The following is a 20,036-nucleotide window of genomic DNA, read 5'->3' on the forward strand; positions in this document are numbered from 1 at the left end:
TTCATGCAAAAAAAAAAAAAAAAAAAAAAAAAGAAAACAAGGCAATTCTTAAAGTTCGCTTAGTACACCTACCAAATGCTCGAGATGGAAAATTCATGCATGCACTTCTTTCTTATTGTCTTATTTTCTAAGCCTTCTCTGATGGGATAAGCTGGAAAATATATGTACTGAAATGACATTTTTGTGATACTACATTGATAGTAGAGAAAGTCTTCTCATTCCTAGATCAAACACTATTTTTAGGTGCAAGGAAATTAAATTTTTTAATAAGTTGGACCACTTTTCTCACTGAGTAGTTTCTGTAAGGTACAAGAAAATGAAGACCAAAAATATGTAGGACAAAAATTATAACAGTAAGAGTCATAAATCTGAAAGTCCTATCCATAGAAAAGTAAGAAACTTTGGTCCTAAAAGAAGTGGGTCAGTCGTGAAGATGATGATAACATGCACACATGCTCACATGGGTTTGCACATGAAGAGCTCTTACACTCAAAAGAGTCAAGACAAAGACTAACTGGGGCAAAAAACTCTGCAAGAGGGACCTAGTTGCAAAATTATTACAATTTGACCTTGTCTTTCAAACAAAAAAAGAAAAAGAAAAAGAAAAAAGTATTCAAATATTCATAATTCTAGGTTGATTATGCTAGCTATTTATAGAGTTTTTGTCCTTGTTAAATGATTAATTAGTTTAAGTCTGAACCATATATGATAAGTCTAGTTAGCTGCTTAAAATAATATGATTCATTTTTTTGCCAAATCTTTTGCAGCTGTAATGATACTTGTGAGTTTTGTATTTATGTTAATAAAACAGCAATGACTAAATAAAAGAAAACATGATTTATTAAAGTATTTATTTCCATGTGATCTAGTTTGCAGATTAATGCTTAAACAAAGCACTTAAAGTAAACTCAATTCTGACTATGATTACAAAGCACTTAAAGTAAACTCGATTCTGACTATGATTAATAATAGTCTTAAACAAATTGTGCTGCTTCTAAAGTAAAACTGTCGTGATTTTGACTAGGTTTTGCTTCCATCTTGTGTGGTCAACTAGTAGACTAATTGTCCTTACAATTCAATCCAACGCAATTAAAAGAATTAAGAAAGTATTTATTTATTTATTTATTTTTGTGTGTGTATGATTTCAATTTCACTTTCTTTTACAGTTACCTTGGCTTGATTTTTGTTGTTTTGTACTTAATTCTTGGTTTTAAGTGTACTCTTCCCTTTTTCTTGTTGAATTTTCTTCAGAAGTTTGAGGGACTTAAAAGAGTGTATGTGTCTAGGGGGGATGTTTGGGTTTTGAGTGTTAGATTGGGATCTGTGTGTGCTTTAGGGATAAACCCATGTCTGTAAGATCTGTAGCTGAAACATATATGCTTGAAAAAGGAAACATATGCAATTATGGACCAACCCCACATGCATAAAATACTTATTATTATTATTTTTTTTTGGAAGTTAAAAGTCCTAAAATTCTATCTTGAAAACTGGAGCCTGCTAAGGAGTATTAAAAGTGAAAAAACTTGCAGAAACCAAGGGCATTTTGGTACTACTGAAGGCTATAAAATGAGGAAGTGCATGTATGGATGTTCCCATGCATGCTCCTCTCCTCCTAAATCAAAACCCAAATCTCTCTTTAGATATTCTCTCTCTCTCTCTCTCTCTCTCTCTCTCTCTCTCTCTCTCTCCCTCCTGAAAGTTTACTCCAAAGAGTTTCATAAGGTTCTTAAAATTTTCTCAAAGATATGGTGTCTAAAATGGAAGAAGCAATGAAAAAGAAGCAGCAAAAAGAGCAGCAGCAGCATCACCAGCAACAGCTGCAGAAACAAATACAGTGCAACAAAGGAAAAGCTGTCAAATTCAAGAGAAGCAGTTCCAATCTTGAAGAGGATGGTGTTTCCACTGCCATTCTCTTGCTTGCTTGTATTGCTTGTGCTCCTTCAAATTTGTAGAAATATAGAGTATCATATATATATATATATATATATAGCTTAATAGTTGTAGTTGTTATATATCCCTCTCTCTCTCAAATTCCCTATTAAGCAGCTAGTCCTTATAATGTAACTTTTTAATTTCTGTTCCTGTCCTGCTTTTCTTCTTGGTGTGAGTTAAAAACTTCTACTTTATATATCTTTCCTCACATATTTCTTATGCTGTTGCTCCTTTTCTTCTGTATGGAAAATTTGAAACTGTATCAAATTAAGCTCTGTGTTTGTTTACATGGAAACTTTATAGTTGTCTAAAGAAAACATCAACTGCGAAGGGAACTAGCCACTGTTAAACCATTTGAAGATTCTGCTGTTCCGTAACCAAGACTTCTGTTTTAATAAAATCTTGATGTATGATAGTTTCCCATCCTTCTTTTAGGCACGAGCTAAAACACATAGCTGTGAAGTTACACCTCAGCCTTTACACATTGAAATACCAAGTTTGTTAGAGAGCACAAGACCTGATGAAGTTTTACTTAAATTATGTTTCATGAGGATATTAAGACCCATCTACTTTTATGCCAAAATCTACTGCTTTGATAGAAGATTACCACGACCCACTTATTTGAATTTTTCAATCTATCCAAAATCTACACCTAGATAGATAGTATATATTGACTCATTTATTTGGATTCTTCGACGTCTTATAATTTAAAAGTAAATAAACAATATATTCTGACCCCACTTATTTGGATTTCATAATATATATACTTTCATAACACCTCGATTCAAATAAAACCATTATCCTTGTGAAACAAAAATGACATCAATTTTATGATCAAATCACTGAATCATTGTGGAAGCAAAGGCATGTGGGGTATGGAGTATATATTGGTTCCTATCAATGACCAAAGAAATCACATGCACCTTTCCACAAGCAGCTGGTGTACGTTTCAATCAAGTTTTGTCCAAATGTTTGATCAAGTCCCCACTGACATATGTCACAGTTCATCACACCAATTCCCATTCCACGACTTGAGCTTAGTAGTATCAACCAATAAAAATACAGAGTACAAAAATACAAAACAGACATGTTCTACAGGTGAAGAAAACGGGGTGTGCAATTTAATAACAAGCGGTTCTTGGGGATAGACCACGTGTCAGTTCACTGCACTACAATTGTTCTGGTCCAAAAATATTATTGCTTTTTACGTTCAAAAAATAAATATTAAATACCAATAGTATGACTCTTCACATGTTATATGAATCCCAATCAGGAAAATTCTAAAATAAATGTCTTATGTTTGATACTTAAGAATATATTAGCAAAACTCTTTAAATTTAATTGTAATTAAATAAATATGAATTATAATGTTGGAATCAGACCATTATGATCTTTTTTTCACCTCTCTGAAAAGGGGAAAGCGACAGAGAAAAGCAAATAACATCAACAAACGACATGACGGGCCGGACTTGGAAGTTTAAGAGTGCAGGCCAGAAGTTTAAGAATGTAGCCCAGATCAGGCATTGAACATTTATAAAGGAAAAGGGGGTGGCAGGGCATTATTAATATAGTTAGGCTTTATTTATTTATTTGTTAATTTATTATTATTATTATTTTTATATATATATGCAGGCCACCCTATACCTTGGAAATTTTTAAAGTTTTCTTGCTGTTTATTAGGAGACGGCATCATAAATGGAATTAGAAGCAAGACAATGCATCACAACTTTTTAATTTTACTTGAACCAATTTTGGTAATGATTTCAAGTGTTTGATAATATAGTAACCTTTGTTTTGAATCTCAAAATATCATTACTTTGAAATTGTGCATAAACAAGATCTCGCCCACAAAGCCCAATTGAGTGTGATCGATAGATACTAGCCATATGGATTTTAGTATACCATTCAAACTTATAATATTATAATCCAATCTATGTATTAGAGCCAGGGTCTTAAAAGGGTATGGTTGTTTTTCGGGTTTTTGCAAAAACTTACCGTTATGGGACTCCGTTTTAGTATAGAACTCACTTAGGACCAAAAACTTAACCTCGGATTCGTTATATTAAATCAAATTTTCTGATTTTCCCATGCTGTATACTTTAATCCATACTCGTTTTACTTAACAGCCAATGACAAAAGTGCATTTGATCTTGGTTTACATTAACCAAATCAATGTGGGAAAAATTATTTTCTTAATAGGGTGAAGACAAACATGGACAAAAAAACTATTGCACTTCGAATGTTTCTATTCCTTTCCGGTTTATTTATCTAAATAACACTTATTTCACCTAAGCTTTTCGGATAAATTTAGCTTTCTTCATTTTGTAAACACTAAAAAACACAACTCTTAGTTGTCTCATTTCGGTTCTCGTTTGCCAAACATCCAAGGCATCATCAAGAAAATTTTCCATTCTATATTCAATAATTTTCCGTTCTTTGCAAATGACCGAAAGTTTTTCGTTGTTGCATTGAGAAGAATATGCTGGAAATTAATACAACACAAACATTTTCTGGCTGACCAAACTTCCCTGCTGTCTGGTAGTAGATGATGGTCTAAGACAGTCACATATTGTCTAATCAAGCAGAAGAATTTGTACAAGAGCTTAGTTCTTGTTAGCAGTCTAGGAAGCATTTGAATATGCTACACAGATTATATCGAACAAGATATTTTATGGGAAAAATTGAAAATTCCATGTTGAAATTGTTTTATTTTTTTTTATTTTTTTTTATATAGGATTAAAATATAAAAAAGAATTCTAGAAACATACAAATTAGAAGCGTAAAGGACTCAATGAACTTCTTTGCACTTATATGGTTGTCTTTTTCTCATTGTTTATGCATGCCGGCAACAAATGAATGCAAACCCCATATGCAAAATTCATAAGGTAATTGTGTTCACATTCTTACATGGAAGACCCCACTATTTTCCTGGTCTTTGCTGGACTTTCTCTTACTGTAGCTGTCATATGGTGTATAGAATCTTAATTCACATTGATGACAGTATTCTATACCAGGAAACAACATTTTTTTTTCTTCCTATTTTTATGAAACAATAAAAATGCCTAAGCAGTAAAATGAATCACATTGTGCTTCTAAGGTCTTGTTTTCTGTTTTATACCTATGACAGATTAAAATTCCCTTACACTAAGTAATTTTAACCTTGTCTCTCTCATTCAAATCTTCCAAAAAGCTTGGTGAATCAATTGTTTTTCTAATATTTCATTGGGGTTATCAATCTTAGATTCCAGTCGGTTATGAATCCACCGAGGAAAATATCTGCAATAGAGTAAAAAGGATTAAAAGAGGTAAAAGAAAAAAATAAAAAATAAATAAAAGGGTATAGTTTTAGGAGGAATTTTATGGACAATGTAGAAAATGATATAAGCTTGAATGGTATTTTTTTTCATTTGCAGCATATAAAAAAATAAAAAATTGCAGCAACATGGGTAGATGAGAAACAAGAATATACAACCCAAAACTCTTGGAGTGTGACTATAAAAATAAAATAAAATAAAATAAAATAAGAAGCCTTGAATTTGATTGGTCGATGCTATTTTTATTTTTATGACTATGTAACTTTTAAAGAAGACATTTATATTTTATGCAGCTTAAAGCTCCTTTTTTTTTTTTTTTTTTTTTTTTTTTTTTTTTTGGTTGGTCTTCAAACAACATTAACCAAGCATTGCAAACCCCGCCTGACGTTCTCTATATAGATCAACCTAATTAAGCAACAAAGGGTTCTTCTCAGGGCTATGTTGAATATACTTTAGAAGAAAACACAAATTTAAGATCAAGAAATGGCTCCTAGACATAACATGCTGTCAAAAATTCAGTTCTTCGAACAAGGAATGGCCGAAAGTCTGAGCAATCTTGATCTGAGCTTATCAGCCATGGCTTATTATCCATATCCATATATGCCAATACTGGAAGAAAATGATTCTACTATGATTTTACCTTTCTGCGACGAAATCCAGAATCATAAGAGACATAAACGTGTCATGAGCATGGCCGAATCAATATCAAGCAACAGCAACAGCAGTTTTTATAGCCGTGGGAGCAGTGGTGGCAGCAATGGCAGCAGCAACATGAGCATCAGCAGCTGCAACATGTGCCGCAGCAATAGCACAAGCAGTTTGAATAGTTTGCCACGGCTTCAGTTCCGAGATCATATATGGACTTATACTCAAAGGTATCTGGCGGCCGAAGCCGTGGAAGAGGCTGCGGCCGCCATGATCAATAGAGAAGAATCCGGTACAGAAGACAGGGGTGGTACTGATGGTATGAGGCTTGTCCAGCTCCTCATTGCTTGTGCTGAAGCAGTGGCTTGCCGAGACAAGTCTCATGCTTCTCTTCTGCTATCTGAGCTGAGGTCTAATGCTTTGGTGTTTGGCTCGTCGTTCCAACGTGTAGCTTCGTGCTTCGTTCAAGGCTTAGCTGATCGTTTAGCTATGGTTAACCCGCTCGGAGCTGTTGGTTTTGTATCACCTGCAATGAATTTAATGGATGTTGGTTCGGCGAAGAAAGAAGAGGCTTTGCGCCTCGTGTATGAAATTTGTCCACATATTAAGTTTGGTCATTTTGTGGCCAATTCAGCAATATTGGAAGCCTTTGAGGGAGAGAGTTATGTTCATGTGGTGGACTTGGGTATGACACTTGCTTTACCACTTGGACATCAATGGCGTGAGCTTTTACAAAGCCTCGCCAACCGTTCCGGTTCAGGTGGCCAACAACAACCACCTCGCCGGATTCGGATTACAGCTGTTGGACTCTGTGTTGACAGGTTCCGAATCATTGGAGATGAGCTTGAAGCTTATGCAAACAGTTTGGGAATGAATTTGGAATTCTCTGTGGTGGAAAGCAACTTGGAAAACCTCCAGCCGAAAGATATCAAACGGTTTGAAGGTGAAGTTTTGGTTGTCAACAGCATTCTTCAGCTGCATTGTGTGGTGAAAGAGAGTAGAGGAGCTTTGAACTCTGTTCTTCAAATGGTTCATGAACTTTCACCAAAAGTCTTGGTTCTTGTGGAACAAGATTCAAGCCATAATGGACCTTTTTTCCTTGGGAGGTTCATGGAAGCCTTGCATTATTACTCTGCAATATTTGATTCTTTGGATGCAATGCTTCCTAAATATGATACAAGGAGAGCCAAAATAGAGCAGTTTTACTTTGCTGAGGAGATAAAGAATATCATTAGCTGTGAAGGACCAGCAAGGGTGGAGAGGCATGAGAGGGTGGACCAATGGAGGAGAAGGATGAGCAGGGCAGGTTTTCAAGGTTCACCAATCAAGATGATAGCTGAAGCCAAACAATGGCTTGAAAATATCAAGGCCTGTGAGGGTTTCACAATTGTTGAAGAGAAAGGATGTTTGGTTCTTGGTTGGAAATCAAAGCCCATTATAGCTGCTTCTTGCTGGAAATGCTAGAGTTCTTCTTGTTGACCCAATTCAGATTTTATGCAGCAGGTCCCAATAAAATAATCTGAATACTTTTCCTGGTGAAGAGAAATGGGTTTGCCTTTGTGTGTTAAAAATGTCGTGTTTATTGGCTTCTGATTTGTGATTAAGGTGGTATGCCCCAAAATTAGCGAGCACAAAGTCTTTTTTAAGTTTGGAGTGAGAAATAAGTGGCTTTGAATATGCTATGCTATTTGGGTGATCCACACAGATGGAAATAAAAGAGGAAGCCCCTTTTGTGATTTGGTGTGCATATGTGTGTTAGGTCTTAAGTTGTACATATTTAACATTTCTTTCATTCTTTAACGACTAAAACTCACTGCCAAGGCTTAATTTCCAGTTTTGTAGCTTTTCAACATTGCTTTTTGTCTGATAAAAGCTGAAAAGCCAAGCTTGAATTTGTTTGCTTTGTAATAATATCTAAAGGATTCAGTAACACATTTGCTCTAGTATAAAGTCCAAAATATTTTCAATTTCTTTAATGATCATAAGTTTTATTAAAACCAAAGGATTTTCAATTTCAAGCGTGGCCTTGAAAAAGCATGTCATGCTTGTAGTACAGAAATATCATATAAACACAAACTTTTACAGAAATATCACAAACACAAACTTTTTGACTCTCTCTGCAAGGCATATTTATAGGACAAATTCTTGGAATAAAAAAAATATGACTTTTTAAACAAACTCAAGAATATTTAACAAATTAAAAAGCATTATTTTTAGTGAATTTCTAAGGCTAAAAAAACTAGGGGTGGGCTCGGTTCGGTTTTGTGATCTTTTTTAAACCGAACCGACCGATTCGGTTTGGGTTGGGTACAAAACCGAACCGAACTGACCGTTACATTCAACCCAAACCGAACCGAACCGAATGAATATTTTTCGGTTTGGATTGGGTTCACGGGTTGGGCTGGGTTGGGTTGGGTTGGGCTTTCTGATGGGCTTCGGCCCAAATTTTTTTATTTTTGGTTTAGGTCGGTTTGGGCCTTATGATGAGCTTCACTTTCAGCCCAATTTTTTGTATTTTTGGTTTGGGCCAGTTTGGACCTCATGCATATTTCATGACTAAACCTTCACCTTTGGATTATTATGGGTCGGTTCGGTTTGGGTTGGGTAAATTTTCTACCCACCCGTAACCCGAACCGAAAACCACGGGTTCAATACATATGTAACCAAACCGACCCGTTTAACAGTTAAAAACCAACCCAAACCGACCCAAATAGTTCGGTTCGAGCAGGTTGGTCGGTTTGGGTCGGGTTTTGCCCCGGCCCTAAAAAAAACTATATATAGTTACAGAGTGTGAGGGTATTTTAGTAATTTAAGTCCTTATGGAAAATTTTAGTATGTAATAATCACGTGTCGGAGGAAAGAGAGAGACACAGGAGAGAAAAAAATGGAGGCTCTGGCGGTGTTTGGAGGAGGAAGTCCATGTCTTTCCTCATCTATTACACGCTCATCTTCTGAGAGAATTTGCAGCTTATCCTACACCCACAACCCCACCATTCGTTATTCTCGACATCACCACCACTTAGCTGCATTCCCTTCTACTTCCCATCTTTTCTCATATTGCCTATCTCGTCCCCATGCCAAACTCCGTACCAAATCCCGTATCTTCCTTCCCCATTTGGTTGCTGCCTTGGTATGTTTCTTTCTCCATCCGCTTTTCACTTTTTGGCTGCAAATTTTGCAACTTGCATTTTTTTCCATTTTGTTAATTTTAGTGCGGTCTGGAAATTTGGATAGAACATGTAAGATTTTTTTTTTTTTTTTTTTTTGGCCCTTTTCAATGTTTGAAAAACCCAGATGGAATTATGGGCAATTTCATGTTTATGTGCAGGAAAATGTTGAACAAACTTATATAATGGTGAAACCAGACGGAGTTCAACGTGGTTTGGCAAGTCTTTCTTTTCTTTCTTCCTTTTTTGTTGGTGTAATTGTTATGTTCTATATTCTGTTGGGTTGCTCAGAAAATTTATTACTGTGTAAGAAATTTCAAATTTTGGTTGAATTTTATATTCTATATTTCTTTAGTTTGGGACCTGAAGACACAAACACCTTGAATTTTAATTTGCATTGGATGGCTTGGTAAAGGGTTAACCTTGTTTACTTTTTTATTTACTTTTTCTCGGCATAAGACTTTACCTTGTCTACTATGCTTTATCAGCAACAGAATGGAGAAGTATCTGATGAGCTATGGAAATTTGTCTTGGCATTCAAAGTAACAAAGTTTTCTCTATATGGGTTGATTTGATTCAGGTTGGAGAAATAATTTCGAGGTTCGAGAAGAAGGGATTTAAATTGACTGGCTTGAAGCTTTTCCAGTGCCCCAGAGAGTTGGCAGAGGTTAGTCGATGATCATACTTCATTTTTGGTTAGAAGAAGTGCCAAAACCAACTTCTTTCTTAAGTACGTGCTAATGCTAGTCTAGTAGATGCTGGAGAACTGTAGCAACTCCTGTTATACACTTTTGGTCCCACATTTTGTAACGAGATAAACGGCATTTGTTAGTGGTCAGAGAATGTGTTGCTAAGATACAGAACGACAGAAAATTTAAGTGCGAAAGAAACAAAAAAAGAGAGCTTGAGTCATACACTGAAGAGACTGGATACTTATTATGCCTATACAATTAGGCATTAATATTGCTCAATGATTTCGCATCCTGAGTTTAACCAAATTGATTTGATATCCCATCTAATGGTTGCTTTCCATAGCTTTTAGACTTCTTTCAATTATGTATTAATTTTATGTCCTTTTTCTAACTTCTGTTGCTACAGGAACATTATAAAGATCTCAAGGCCAAATCATTCTTCCCTAAACTAATTGAGTATATTACATCAGGTCCCGTTGTGTGCATGGTATGATTCACATTCTTCTCTTTCTTTACTTGTTATCATTTTTTTTTTCCCCCTTTTTTTGTTGGTGTACACCATGATAAAAGCAGTGGATATTGAATCTAGGTATTTTTGGGTCTTATGTCTATGATTCTGATAATGTTGCAATGCTAGTAAGGCATGGGAAGGTGTTGGTGTTGTGGCATCAGCCCGTAAGCTTATAGGGTCTACAAATCCTCTTCAGGCTGAACCAGGAACTATTAGAGGTGACCTTGCTGTTCAAACAGGAAGGTATACTCTTGATGCTTGGTATCTGATGAGTTATTTGTACATGATGAAATTTCATTTTGTTGCATACAAGTGTCTTTTTACCCTTGATAGTAATTGAATTATGACGAAACATGATGTTATGTGAACATCTTGGCAGGAATGTGGTTCATGGGAGTGACAGCCCTGAGAATGGCAACCGTGAAATAGGTAAGACCTTCACTAGTGGTGGTATATTGTATTTCTGTGTAGAATTTGTCGGAGACACACTTGTTTTCGCCAATGCTTAAGCATTCCCACCTCTCCCTTCTATTAACTCTCTCTCCCCCATTATATGTACTTTTCAGCTCTCTGGTTCAAGGAGGGTGAAATAATCCAGTGGACTCCTACTCAGGAACCATGGTTAATAGAGTAGTCTTTCACTGAAAGCTCAAAACTACAGAGGCGTGCAATTTTGGAAGGGTGGTTCTGGGCGCCTGTATCTTCTATTTGGCAAGTAGCATCTCTGATTTTGAGACAAAACATTTTGGATATATATGTTCTCTATTTGCTATTAATTGCTTCTAGTTATTAGAAACTTCTCCTCTTTGTTGTACTGTTGTACATGTGACATGGAGCTTGGAAGTTAGGCTGCATAAGCCCCAGTATCGATTGAAATAATGAATTCAAGCAAGAGTCTTCTTTTATAATCTGAATTTAATTCATAATTTAGTTGGGAGACATATTTCATCAAAATATATTATTATCTTTTCATTTTAGATCCTAATTTACAGTGTCCACCATTATTATCATTCTGGCTTAACTTTTTGAGCATTTTCTAGTGCTGAGCAGCAAGGAACAACAGAAACCAAATTTAAAAACTCCTCTTAACATTGTGGAAGTTCAATCTAATTCCCTCTTACTTTATATCCATTTTGGCAGCAATGGCTTTTCTTTCCTCTCATTTTCTTTGTATGGTATCACTGAGCCAGATGGATGCAAAATGCTGTCTTTTTTTTCAATTCAACAAGATAACTATCGCGAACTCAAAATAAACATGAAAAACAAAACATAAAACCGGGAATTATTAAGCATTCCCCTTTTTAGGGTGTAAAATTACAGCAGACAATTGAAATCCCACCAGTCATGAATGATCAAATCCTATATTTATCTTCTCCGAATAACCATTAAAGACCAGATGGAAAATCTTCCACACTCATACATCTTCAGGTCATTTCTGAGCTCACATATTGCCAACAGATAAAGAACTGACAAATTCCCTTTCAAATTGTTGTTCTGTGCTATGAGATGAGCAACTGCCAAAACTTGGAGAAACACTAACAAGGTAGTCTTTCTCTATTTCAATTGAATCCACTGATGATGAACTATTAGCATTTTGAGCATTCCTAAATTTAGAAAACAAGTAAAGAACCGAAATAGTCCTTTTGTGATGCTGTTTTGAGCTCCCCATTGAATGACAACCCGTATAACATGGTTTGGTTCTCGGTGAATAACAATCTGTATCTACTGCCATTACCTCTTCCTCATTGGGAGAGCTTACAAACTCTAGACCTTCCTGTGAAGACTTAGTTGAAGAAGGACAATTTGCCTCCATCTGCATCGACTCGGATTCCTCGGTATCTATTTCCCCTGCCTCATTCGAGGGTGAGTTCAAACTGCGTTGAGAACCAAGTTTAAGCTTCATAAGAGTGGATTCTGCAACAAAACAAAAAGGGTAATTCTGTTAACAATAATATCCCATCGCATTTGCTTCAGGAATAATTTCATTGCAATTTGTGATGTGGTAAACAAGTCAGTTTTTCTCCCATAAGAAATGCTGTCGCAAACGTTTGACCTTGCACTCTGAGGAATATTATCAAATACATAGCGAGTGCAACGAATGGAACCCCAGAATTAGAGAGAATCGCCATGAAAAACTTTGAATCTACTTTGGAAATTTTAGCTTACAAAGTCGAATTTGATCTTAATTATCCATTCAAGGACTCACCCATTGCTCAAAAGCAATCAAAAATTCAACTTCAGGAACCATAATCCTCGGAAGAACAATGATTCAAACGATTTTCTAGTACTCAAAATCAGCTTCTTTTATAATTTCCTCAAAAATTGGCACAAAGAATTCATGAAATATTCAAGGCAATTGAAAAATTACGATGCAAAATGAATAGATTTGCGCTCAAATTATGCTAAAAAAACTGTAAAAATTCCTAATTTACAATTTTGTAGGGTTAGAATTTTATATTTTTTTTCCCTTCTTTTTCTGTACATTATAATTCGATGATCGAAATCGACTTAATTGTTGGTGGAGGCTTGAACCGAGAAACCGAGCCAATCCAAACCGATAATCAAAAGCAGATAGATGTACACGGTTTCGGGGAATCACAAACGGGTTGCCTGTCGGGTTGATGGGTAACGTGTTAGAACCAGAACCAACCCGACCCGTTTTAAAAAAAAAAAATGGAGGAGAAGAAGGATTAGATTACCGTAAATGGAGAGAGAATCGTCTTTGAGAATCTTGGAAGGCGGTCTCTCCAACGAAGAAGAAGAAGACGATGCTCTTATCCTCCCAAACATCTCTTTCTTCTCTCTCCGATTCTGCAAATTTTATTTTTTTTTCTCTCTCTCACTCCCTCAGATCTAAATTCTGTTTTTGAAAACAGATGGAAAAGTAGTGAAAGCGCGGCACAAAACAAAAACCAGCGCGGGAAAGCTTGCTCAGCACTCTTTTCTGATTTTCGGCTTTCGTTTCCAACTATTGTTCAATCTTTTTCGGCCCAATTTAGAATTGCTGTCTTGGGCTCAAGCCCTTACCTAGGGTATTTGGTTTAGTTTGGGCCTTGGCCCAATAGTCCATTTGTCAAAACCAACTCTATTCTATTTGCAACACAAAACCGACTCTATGCACACCCCATTTGTATCAAATTAGCCATTCATCTCCATTCATTTTGGTTTTTTGACCATGTTGAAATCCCAACTATCTAGTTTTGACAGAACCCACTTGATTGTCTGTTTGTTTTTATTTTATTTTATTTTTTTTATGGTAAAAATTTCTGTTTTGCTTGAAGAAGCTTTACTTGACCATTTAGGACATGCTCTTTATAAATTTTAAGGCGGTATAGAAGCAAATTGATAAGAAAGAAAAAAAGACAAACGAAATCCCAACATAAAACAAAGATAAAAATTTTTGTCAAAAAATATACAGAAAATCACAAACAGAAGTTGGTTCTATTTAGTCTCAAATAATGCCCAAGACAGTATCATCAACAAACCAAAGAACTGTGGCCAGTTTTCTTCTTACTTCATGCAGTTTTTAACACCCTAAAACTGCATTACAACGCCATACAAGAGCTTGTGGTAGCTAAGATACAGACTCTATGCAACTGGTAAATAGAATATTCTTTTCCCTTCTAGAAAAATAATTTTAACACCAAGGATAAGAATGTCGTTTATGTATGTATGCTATATCAGCATTACTATCAAAACTGGTCGATCAGGTTTTCCTAAATAATCTTCTTATAAAACCGCGTCTATGGACTCTAGGCTTTATATTCTTACCTGAAATAGTACCAAATCAGCATGTTAAAATGTGGAAAATTAGAAGAAGAAATATTTGGGTGAATTATAATCGTGAGGATCCAAGGATATGATTATCTTGCCAAGCAATGTACCATGTCCCTGATTTTCTTTAGCTTATGAATTTGAATGAAATACCTGGTAACCTCCCAGCACGATACAAAGCTTCTTCCGCAAAAGGTCTCCATTGTTCTGCACATGAGTAGTTGATTCCCAAACCAACACTCAGACCTCTCAGCAAATGTACAGTCCGGAGTACAGAAAACAATTCCTCTGGAAAGGACTAAAATGGACAAGCACAATAAGGTAAATATGTCTTAATGTTCAAGAACAAGAGAAGTAGACTTTCTAAAAAAGTGATAGTATTTATCGTATGTAAGAGTCTGAAAACCTACCTGAACACCAATTTTTTTAATTGAAGATTCCTCAGCAAAAGGTTGTAGCATCGTAACTCCAGGGGGTAATTTCGTATCGAACATTGTCTGTGCCAACCTAAACAATTCCTGCTGTTCATTTTTACAGTTGCTTACAGTCTCTATCCCCAGCTCCCTATAAAATGGAATAATATAATTACCTATGGATAAGTTAAATCCCAAAATATCTAAGCAAATTATGGAACATGAATAGAAAAGATAAAAGAAAATAGTTGTTCTTTAATTAAATTAAGCCCTTATTTCACATAACCCAAGCTGGTCAAATTACCAACCACCAATATCCAATCAAGCATTCAGTTAAAACTTAAAATGAATGATAAAGCAAGTCTTCATTCATATCTTCAGGAGTACCACCAGCATCACTGTAAAGTTCCTAGCTCACCATCTCCAGCCATAGTTTCTCTTCCCATATTGGCAACCGAACAGTAACTTACAGGAATCATAAAAACCAACTCACTTGGATAACATTTAGTACCTGTAGCTCTCTGATGCTTTTACAGGGTCATCATCTGCAATCGCAAGGACAAGATTAGCATAACCAAGCCTCAAACTGTCAGGGAGATCCTTCACTTGCCCATAGTCTAGCAACGCCACCTGTTTTGCAGAAAAATGACCACAATTAGGCTTTTAAGATGGTTTCACATGAAAAAGCAGATCTTTAAAACCATATATGTAGTTATCTACAAAATGTTCAAATTCTTTTGATATCATATAGACAATATAAGCTATTAAATTTTAATTTTATTTCACCGGGAAAAAAAAAAAAAAGGCTATTAATTTAAAATAGCATTCTGGTTAGTGATGTGTGAAAACATATAACAGTACTAAAAACTGTGCTAGGAAGGTAAAAACAGGACATATATATTGGTTTCACTTGCCTCTGAGCCTTTACAGATCAAGATATTTCCAGGATGGGGATCTGCATGGAAGTAGCCATCCTTCAAAATCATTTGTCCGTATGCTATAGTTAAACTCTTAAGGATGTTCCTGCATTTTCAGGAAAATAAATGCGAATCATGCTTGCAATCCTAATGACAAAAGTAACCCAGCAACTAATTGTTACTGTCTCTGTCAGTGCCTTAAGAAAAAGATTATTAGTGAAACTGTGCCAAAATTTTAGTCTAAGGCCTTACTGCTTTGCCGCCACTGCTATCCTACTATCAGGGTTTATGCCCCTTTTTGCTATTTCGTTACCAAGATCCATGATTGGAATTCCATCAATATATTCCATCACCAAGACCCTCCTAACAATTAAAAAGAAACAACTTTATCAATAAATAGTTTATCAAATGAACTTACAGTACCAGAAATGAAACATTGTAACTGAATACATTCGAATAACTAACTTGAGGTTCAAGACCCAAAACAGTTTCTTTCTTTTCCTTTTTTTCTTTCACACACACACACAGAGGGAAAAAACAAAAAGGTATCTTTTGGAGCGCATACATTTATGGAAATACTCAACTACTGAAAGTTAATCTCCTATAGGCTATAACACACAAACACAGGATGATGCTAGTGTTATACATTCAAATAACTTGTTTATTATAAGACCAAAAATAGTTGTTTTCTTAAATACCATTTTCAGCACAGTCAGTAATATAAAGATATGCACACCGATAAGGACCAATATCTCTCATCCTAGACCACATTTGCAAATTCTGACTGTATTAAACTGGAGTAAGGCAGCACAAACCTAGTGACCAAGTTTCGCACCACCCGTGGCACCAAAACAGGAGGCTTTTTGTTATTCTCAAACAAAAAACGTCGAATTTTTTCCATAGCATTGGCTTCCCTCACGAAGTCGAATTCATATCCAATCTTAACTAGCATAAATGAAGGAAAATTACAATCCAACACTTGTTATTGAATTCAATAAGTCATCCAACATGAGAAAGCTTCCATCAGCGGAAAATATGAAGCATAGAGATTCACCAATATTTTACAACAATCAATTAAAAAAGAAAGGAGATATGCTTATATTACATCAAGTGAAGCCTTAAAATGATATTTTTCTTTCCCTATATAAGTTCAATGTGATGTTCCTGATCTCAAAAACAAAAGTAGCTTTGATTTCATCGGTAAGCCCTTTAAGGCCCCTTTATAGGCGAAATAACAAAGACTACTGCTACTACTAATGAATAGGCTGTAATAGTATTGAATATATACCAATCCGCAAGTAAGAGACAGAGATCACAATCGCATTCAAAATGTCCTCATTCAACTAGCAAATGCTATAGTTGCAAATAACAAATAATGGGATATAACATACTTTACACTTTGAATATAGGTAGACACTTTTAGGGTGATGACTAGCTTAGTTGGTTAATTTTTTAGACTTCACATGAGATCTGGGAACATATCCCACTTTCATCAGGATTTGGGGGTTTAGTATTTATTTCTTTAAGGTGGGTTGGGTAAAATTTGAGGTAAGAGGGTGTGTGTGCGTGCATGTGTTTGTGTTATGGACCTCAAGGTAACAGGCTTGCAGCAATCAGGAAAAACCTATCAATAAAGAAAATAAGGCAGATAACAATGAAGGAAACACAATACCAGTGATATACTAAGAAAACGAATTCAGAAATCATGTAAACCTGCTTTTCGATTTCTTTAGTTATAGAGTACAGATCAAATTTGATATCTGTCTTCTGCATGTATAAAGCAAAAGCTTGCAAGTTATGGATATCCGTCATCATCAGCTCCTGAACTCCAGGATGTTGCACCTAGTGTAAACACAAAAAGTCAGAGTTTCACAGACATTAAGATGCAACAGTTGTCAATTTCCCTCACCTTGACGACGATATCACTCTTATCACCTTTCAGTCTTGCTCGGTGAACCTAATTTGAACAGAAATCATATATTCAGAAATATATACATGTATATATATATATATATATATATATACCACAAACTTAAAATTCACATTCATAAAAAAGTACCTGTGCAATTGAAGCAGAACCAAGAGGATCCACATCAAATCTTTCAAATATTTCCCCAACACTTTTACCAAACTCCTTCTCTAGCACACTTTGGACGGCATTAAAAGGGGTTGGAGGAGCTTGATCATACAGTGTAACAAGCCTTCTCACCCACGCAGCTGGGGCCAGGTCTGGCTTCCCAATAATTTGGGCGATCTAATTTAAAACAGTCCAAGATATGTTGATATGCAGCACAGAAGTTACAAACACAAACCATTAATGGTAATTTAACGATAACATCCCAAAATGACCATAAAGGAAAATACTAATTAACAAAGGAACAGAGAGAATAAGCAATTAATCCAACTCATTCCATTAACTATTTTCTTTGACACTCTATATTTCAACTTAATTAAACCCATATATGACTCCATTTGGAAGTAAAACAAATATAATCCAAAATCAACAACCTAGAAATATAATCCAAAATCAAGAACCTAGACAAACAATCCATTTTCAAATAAGCAGCAGATAGTATGTAAAAGAAAAAATAGAAAGGTTAATCAGTAAATTGAAACCAAATTCAAACGACCAATGAACCATATAAAACTAAATAGAAAGGAAATCCAGAAGTACCTTGAGGAAAAAACCACCAAGGTCGTAGCACATAGCATATATCTTCTCAGCCGCCACCTCATGCTGCCTTTCCCACATTTGCTCTTGCTTCTGCACATCTTTCACAAAACTAACTCGAAGCTGAAAAGCCTGCCCAAAAACCCAAATAAATCCCATCAAACAAATAATTTGAGCCACAGCAATTCTCGAGCTATAAAGCAAGTATGTGCATATATATATATATATATATATATAGAGAGAGAGAGAGAGAGAGAATGACCTTGTAGCCAGTATAGATATCAACAGCTCGTGCCCAGAATTGAAAAGAGCGTTGTAAAGGCCTAAAATGGGTAGCGAAGCGTTCCTGGACATCTTTGAAATCGAGGGGAGGCAAAGGGAGCATTGGGCTTGTTGTTGTTATTAATGTTGTCAATGGTGGTTTTTGGTGGTTCTGCTTTTCCTTGTTAACCCATTTCTAACAGCGACGAGGTACAAAACCAAAGTGGATAGCTTATCAGCTGATGGGTAGGCCTCAAAATGAGCAATCAATTTGTCAGTTACTTGGTATGGTGCGGTTGAGAATTCAAAGCCATATCCCACCAATATTGCAATAACAAACATGGAGCGCTCGTTGTCCACTGAAAACTGCAAAAAGAGTTTGCGGAAATGGCTTAAATGCGTGGCTTCCAAGGCTTGTATCCCCAAATATCATGTCCCCACCTAGTTTTGAAAAAGCTCTACTCGATGAGAGATAGTCGAGTGTTCTTTATCCTCATTTACCCCGGAAAAAAAAAAAAAAATGGTCTATTTATTTCTTTCTTTCTTTCTTTTTTCTTTTTTGGGTGAATTATATCTTTCTTTCTTGATTTCTAGGAGCAGCCCTCTATTTATATTTTTATTTTTTGTGATAAGTAGTTTTTATATATATAGTGATAAATGGTTGTAATGTTTTGAATTTGCTTCTTTCGTATAATTGACAAAAGTTTTCATAAGATGAGAATGTTTGCTTTATATTTATTATCATTTTTTTTGGTTTTCTTTTTTACCCTTTTGTTTTTTTGTTTTGATCTGCATCCTTCTTTCTTGGACTCTTGGAGCAACACTTTTTATATTTTTTATGATAAATAGTTTATATATACATAATACATTTTATTATAGCTTTCTAAGATGAGAAGGTAGGGAAAAATGAAAAGAGAAAAAGAAAAATATATATAAATGTAAATATTCCTCGAAAGTTAGGTATTCTTCATTCTAATTCTAACACTTGATAAGAAAATTTGATAAAAAGAAAAATAAACATCATTAAATAGTAAACACAAATCGCAAGGCATTTAAGTTTCATGTTGTATTCAATAATATCTGGAGTTTGAAAAAAGTTGGGAGGCATTCATGTCTTATGCTTTGGTGAGATTGTGAGGTGTCGAAAGAATCGTACCAAAGTGAGCTTAACGACGGGCATCTCTCATTTGACAAGTACATTTTTCTTTTTCTTTTTTTTTTTCTTTTCTTTTCTTTTTTATTTTATTTTTTTATTTTATGAAAACTTGTCAAATCATGTTTTGAGTATAATAATAGAAAAACCCTTACGTCAAGTTACAATTCTCACATGGTACTGAAAGCTTCACTTCTCCGATCAAATGAGAAAACTTGGTTCTCTTTTAAAAGTATTCGAAACCCATAATTGAATATTTAATCATTATATGAATTCCAATAAATAAACAGAAAAATTAATGATCAAACACTATAAGAAAGATCATACAGTATTATTGGCGTGTGGCCGAAAGGATATCCACAAAAAAGCAATCCACATGACAATCGCCACCTCTTCGCCACTCAGAAAAGCAAGTAGTCCTGAAATTCCAGAATTTCAAGAACTAGCTTTTTCCTATCTGGGTCAAACACTACATGCCCGTGAATCTTTCCAGGACACTATACCTCCACATGACACAAGCACATACAGATTTCTCTCTAATGATGCATGGGCACGAGATTAAGTCATTTCATTTACTTCGAAAATG

At 35.3% G+C, this 20,036-nt stretch overlaps 5 protein-coding genes across 6 annotated transcripts; 3 read left to right on the forward strand and 2 right to left on the reverse strand.

Moving 5' to 3' along the window:
* The first annotated feature begins 1,580 nt into the window (after nucleotides 1–1,580).
* On the forward strand, nucleotides 1,581–2,151 carry LOC107418177 (uncharacterized). Its single transcript, XM_016026851.4, has one exon. It carries the CDS (start codon nucleotides 1,746–1,748, stop codon nucleotides 1,950–1,952), a length of 207 nt encoding a protein of 68 aa, XP_015882337.1. The 5' UTR covers nucleotides 1,581–1,745; the 3' UTR covers nucleotides 1,953–2,151.
* A 3,482-nt stretch (nucleotides 2,152–5,633) lies between these two features.
* LOC107418113 (GRAS family protein RAD1) lies at nucleotides 5,634–7,578 on the forward strand. The gene has a single exon (XM_016026792.4). It carries the CDS (start codon nucleotides 5,730–5,732, stop codon nucleotides 7,353–7,355), a length of 1,626 nt encoding a protein of 541 aa, XP_015882278.1. The 5' UTR covers nucleotides 5,634–5,729; the 3' UTR covers nucleotides 7,356–7,578.
* A 1,158-nt stretch (nucleotides 7,579–8,736) lies between these two features.
* LOC107418203 (nucleoside diphosphate kinase 2, chloroplastic) lies at nucleotides 8,737–11,169 on the forward strand. Its single transcript, XM_016026883.4, has 7 exons — nucleotides 8,737–9,021; nucleotides 9,220–9,276; nucleotides 9,639–9,725; nucleotides 10,157–10,237; nucleotides 10,392–10,504; nucleotides 10,641–10,690; nucleotides 10,828–11,169. The coding sequence occupies exons 1-7, from the start codon at nucleotides 8,776–8,778 to the stop codon at nucleotides 10,893–10,895; spliced, it is 702 nt and encodes a 233-aa protein (XP_015882369.2). The 5' UTR covers nucleotides 8,737–8,775; the 3' UTR covers nucleotides 10,896–11,169.
* Nucleotides 11,170–11,511: 342 nt separating this feature from the next.
* On the reverse strand, nucleotides 11,512–13,336 carry LOC107418204 (uncharacterized). Of its 2 annotated transcripts, none has more exons than XM_016026884.4 (2): nucleotides 12,961–13,336; nucleotides 11,512–12,175 (listed from the first exon to the last, which is right to left on the reverse strand). In XM_016026884.4, exons 1-2 carry the CDS (start codon nucleotides 13,049–13,051, stop codon nucleotides 11,703–11,705), a joined length of 564 nt encoding a protein of 187 aa, XP_015882370.2. In that variant the 5' UTR covers nucleotides 13,052–13,336; the 3' UTR covers nucleotides 11,512–11,702. The 2 variants fall into 2 exon arrangements, with proteins under 2 accessions (XP_015882370.2, XP_024929043.2); XM_025073275.3 differs by lacking the exon at nucleotides 12,961–13,336 and adding an exon at nucleotides 12,468–12,729.
* A 338-nt stretch (nucleotides 13,337–13,674) lies between these two features.
* On the reverse strand, nucleotides 13,675–18,809 carry LOC107418188 (protein ACTIVITY OF BC1 COMPLEX KINASE 8, chloroplastic). Its single transcript, XM_025073274.3, has 12 exons — nucleotides 18,299–18,809; nucleotides 18,040–18,168; nucleotides 17,425–17,619; nucleotides 17,275–17,322; nucleotides 17,079–17,207; nucleotides 16,181–16,305; nucleotides 15,618–15,728; nucleotides 15,363–15,471; nucleotides 14,960–15,078; nucleotides 14,446–14,599; nucleotides 14,189–14,333; nucleotides 13,675–14,032 (listed from the first exon to the last, which is right to left on the reverse strand). The coding sequence occupies exons 1-12, from the start codon at nucleotides 18,419–18,421 to the stop codon at nucleotides 13,968–13,970; spliced, it is 1,452 nt and encodes a 483-aa protein (XP_024929042.2). The 5' UTR covers nucleotides 18,422–18,809; the 3' UTR covers nucleotides 13,675–13,967.
* Nucleotides 18,810–20,036: the final 1,227 nt, after the last annotated feature.

This window comes from Ziziphus jujuba, chromosome 2, assembly GCF_031755915.1.
Source record: "Ziziphus jujuba cultivar Dongzao chromosome 2, ASM3175591v1".
Taxonomy (NCBI): Eukaryota; Viridiplantae; Streptophyta; class Magnoliopsida; order Rosales; family Rhamnaceae; genus Ziziphus; species Ziziphus jujuba.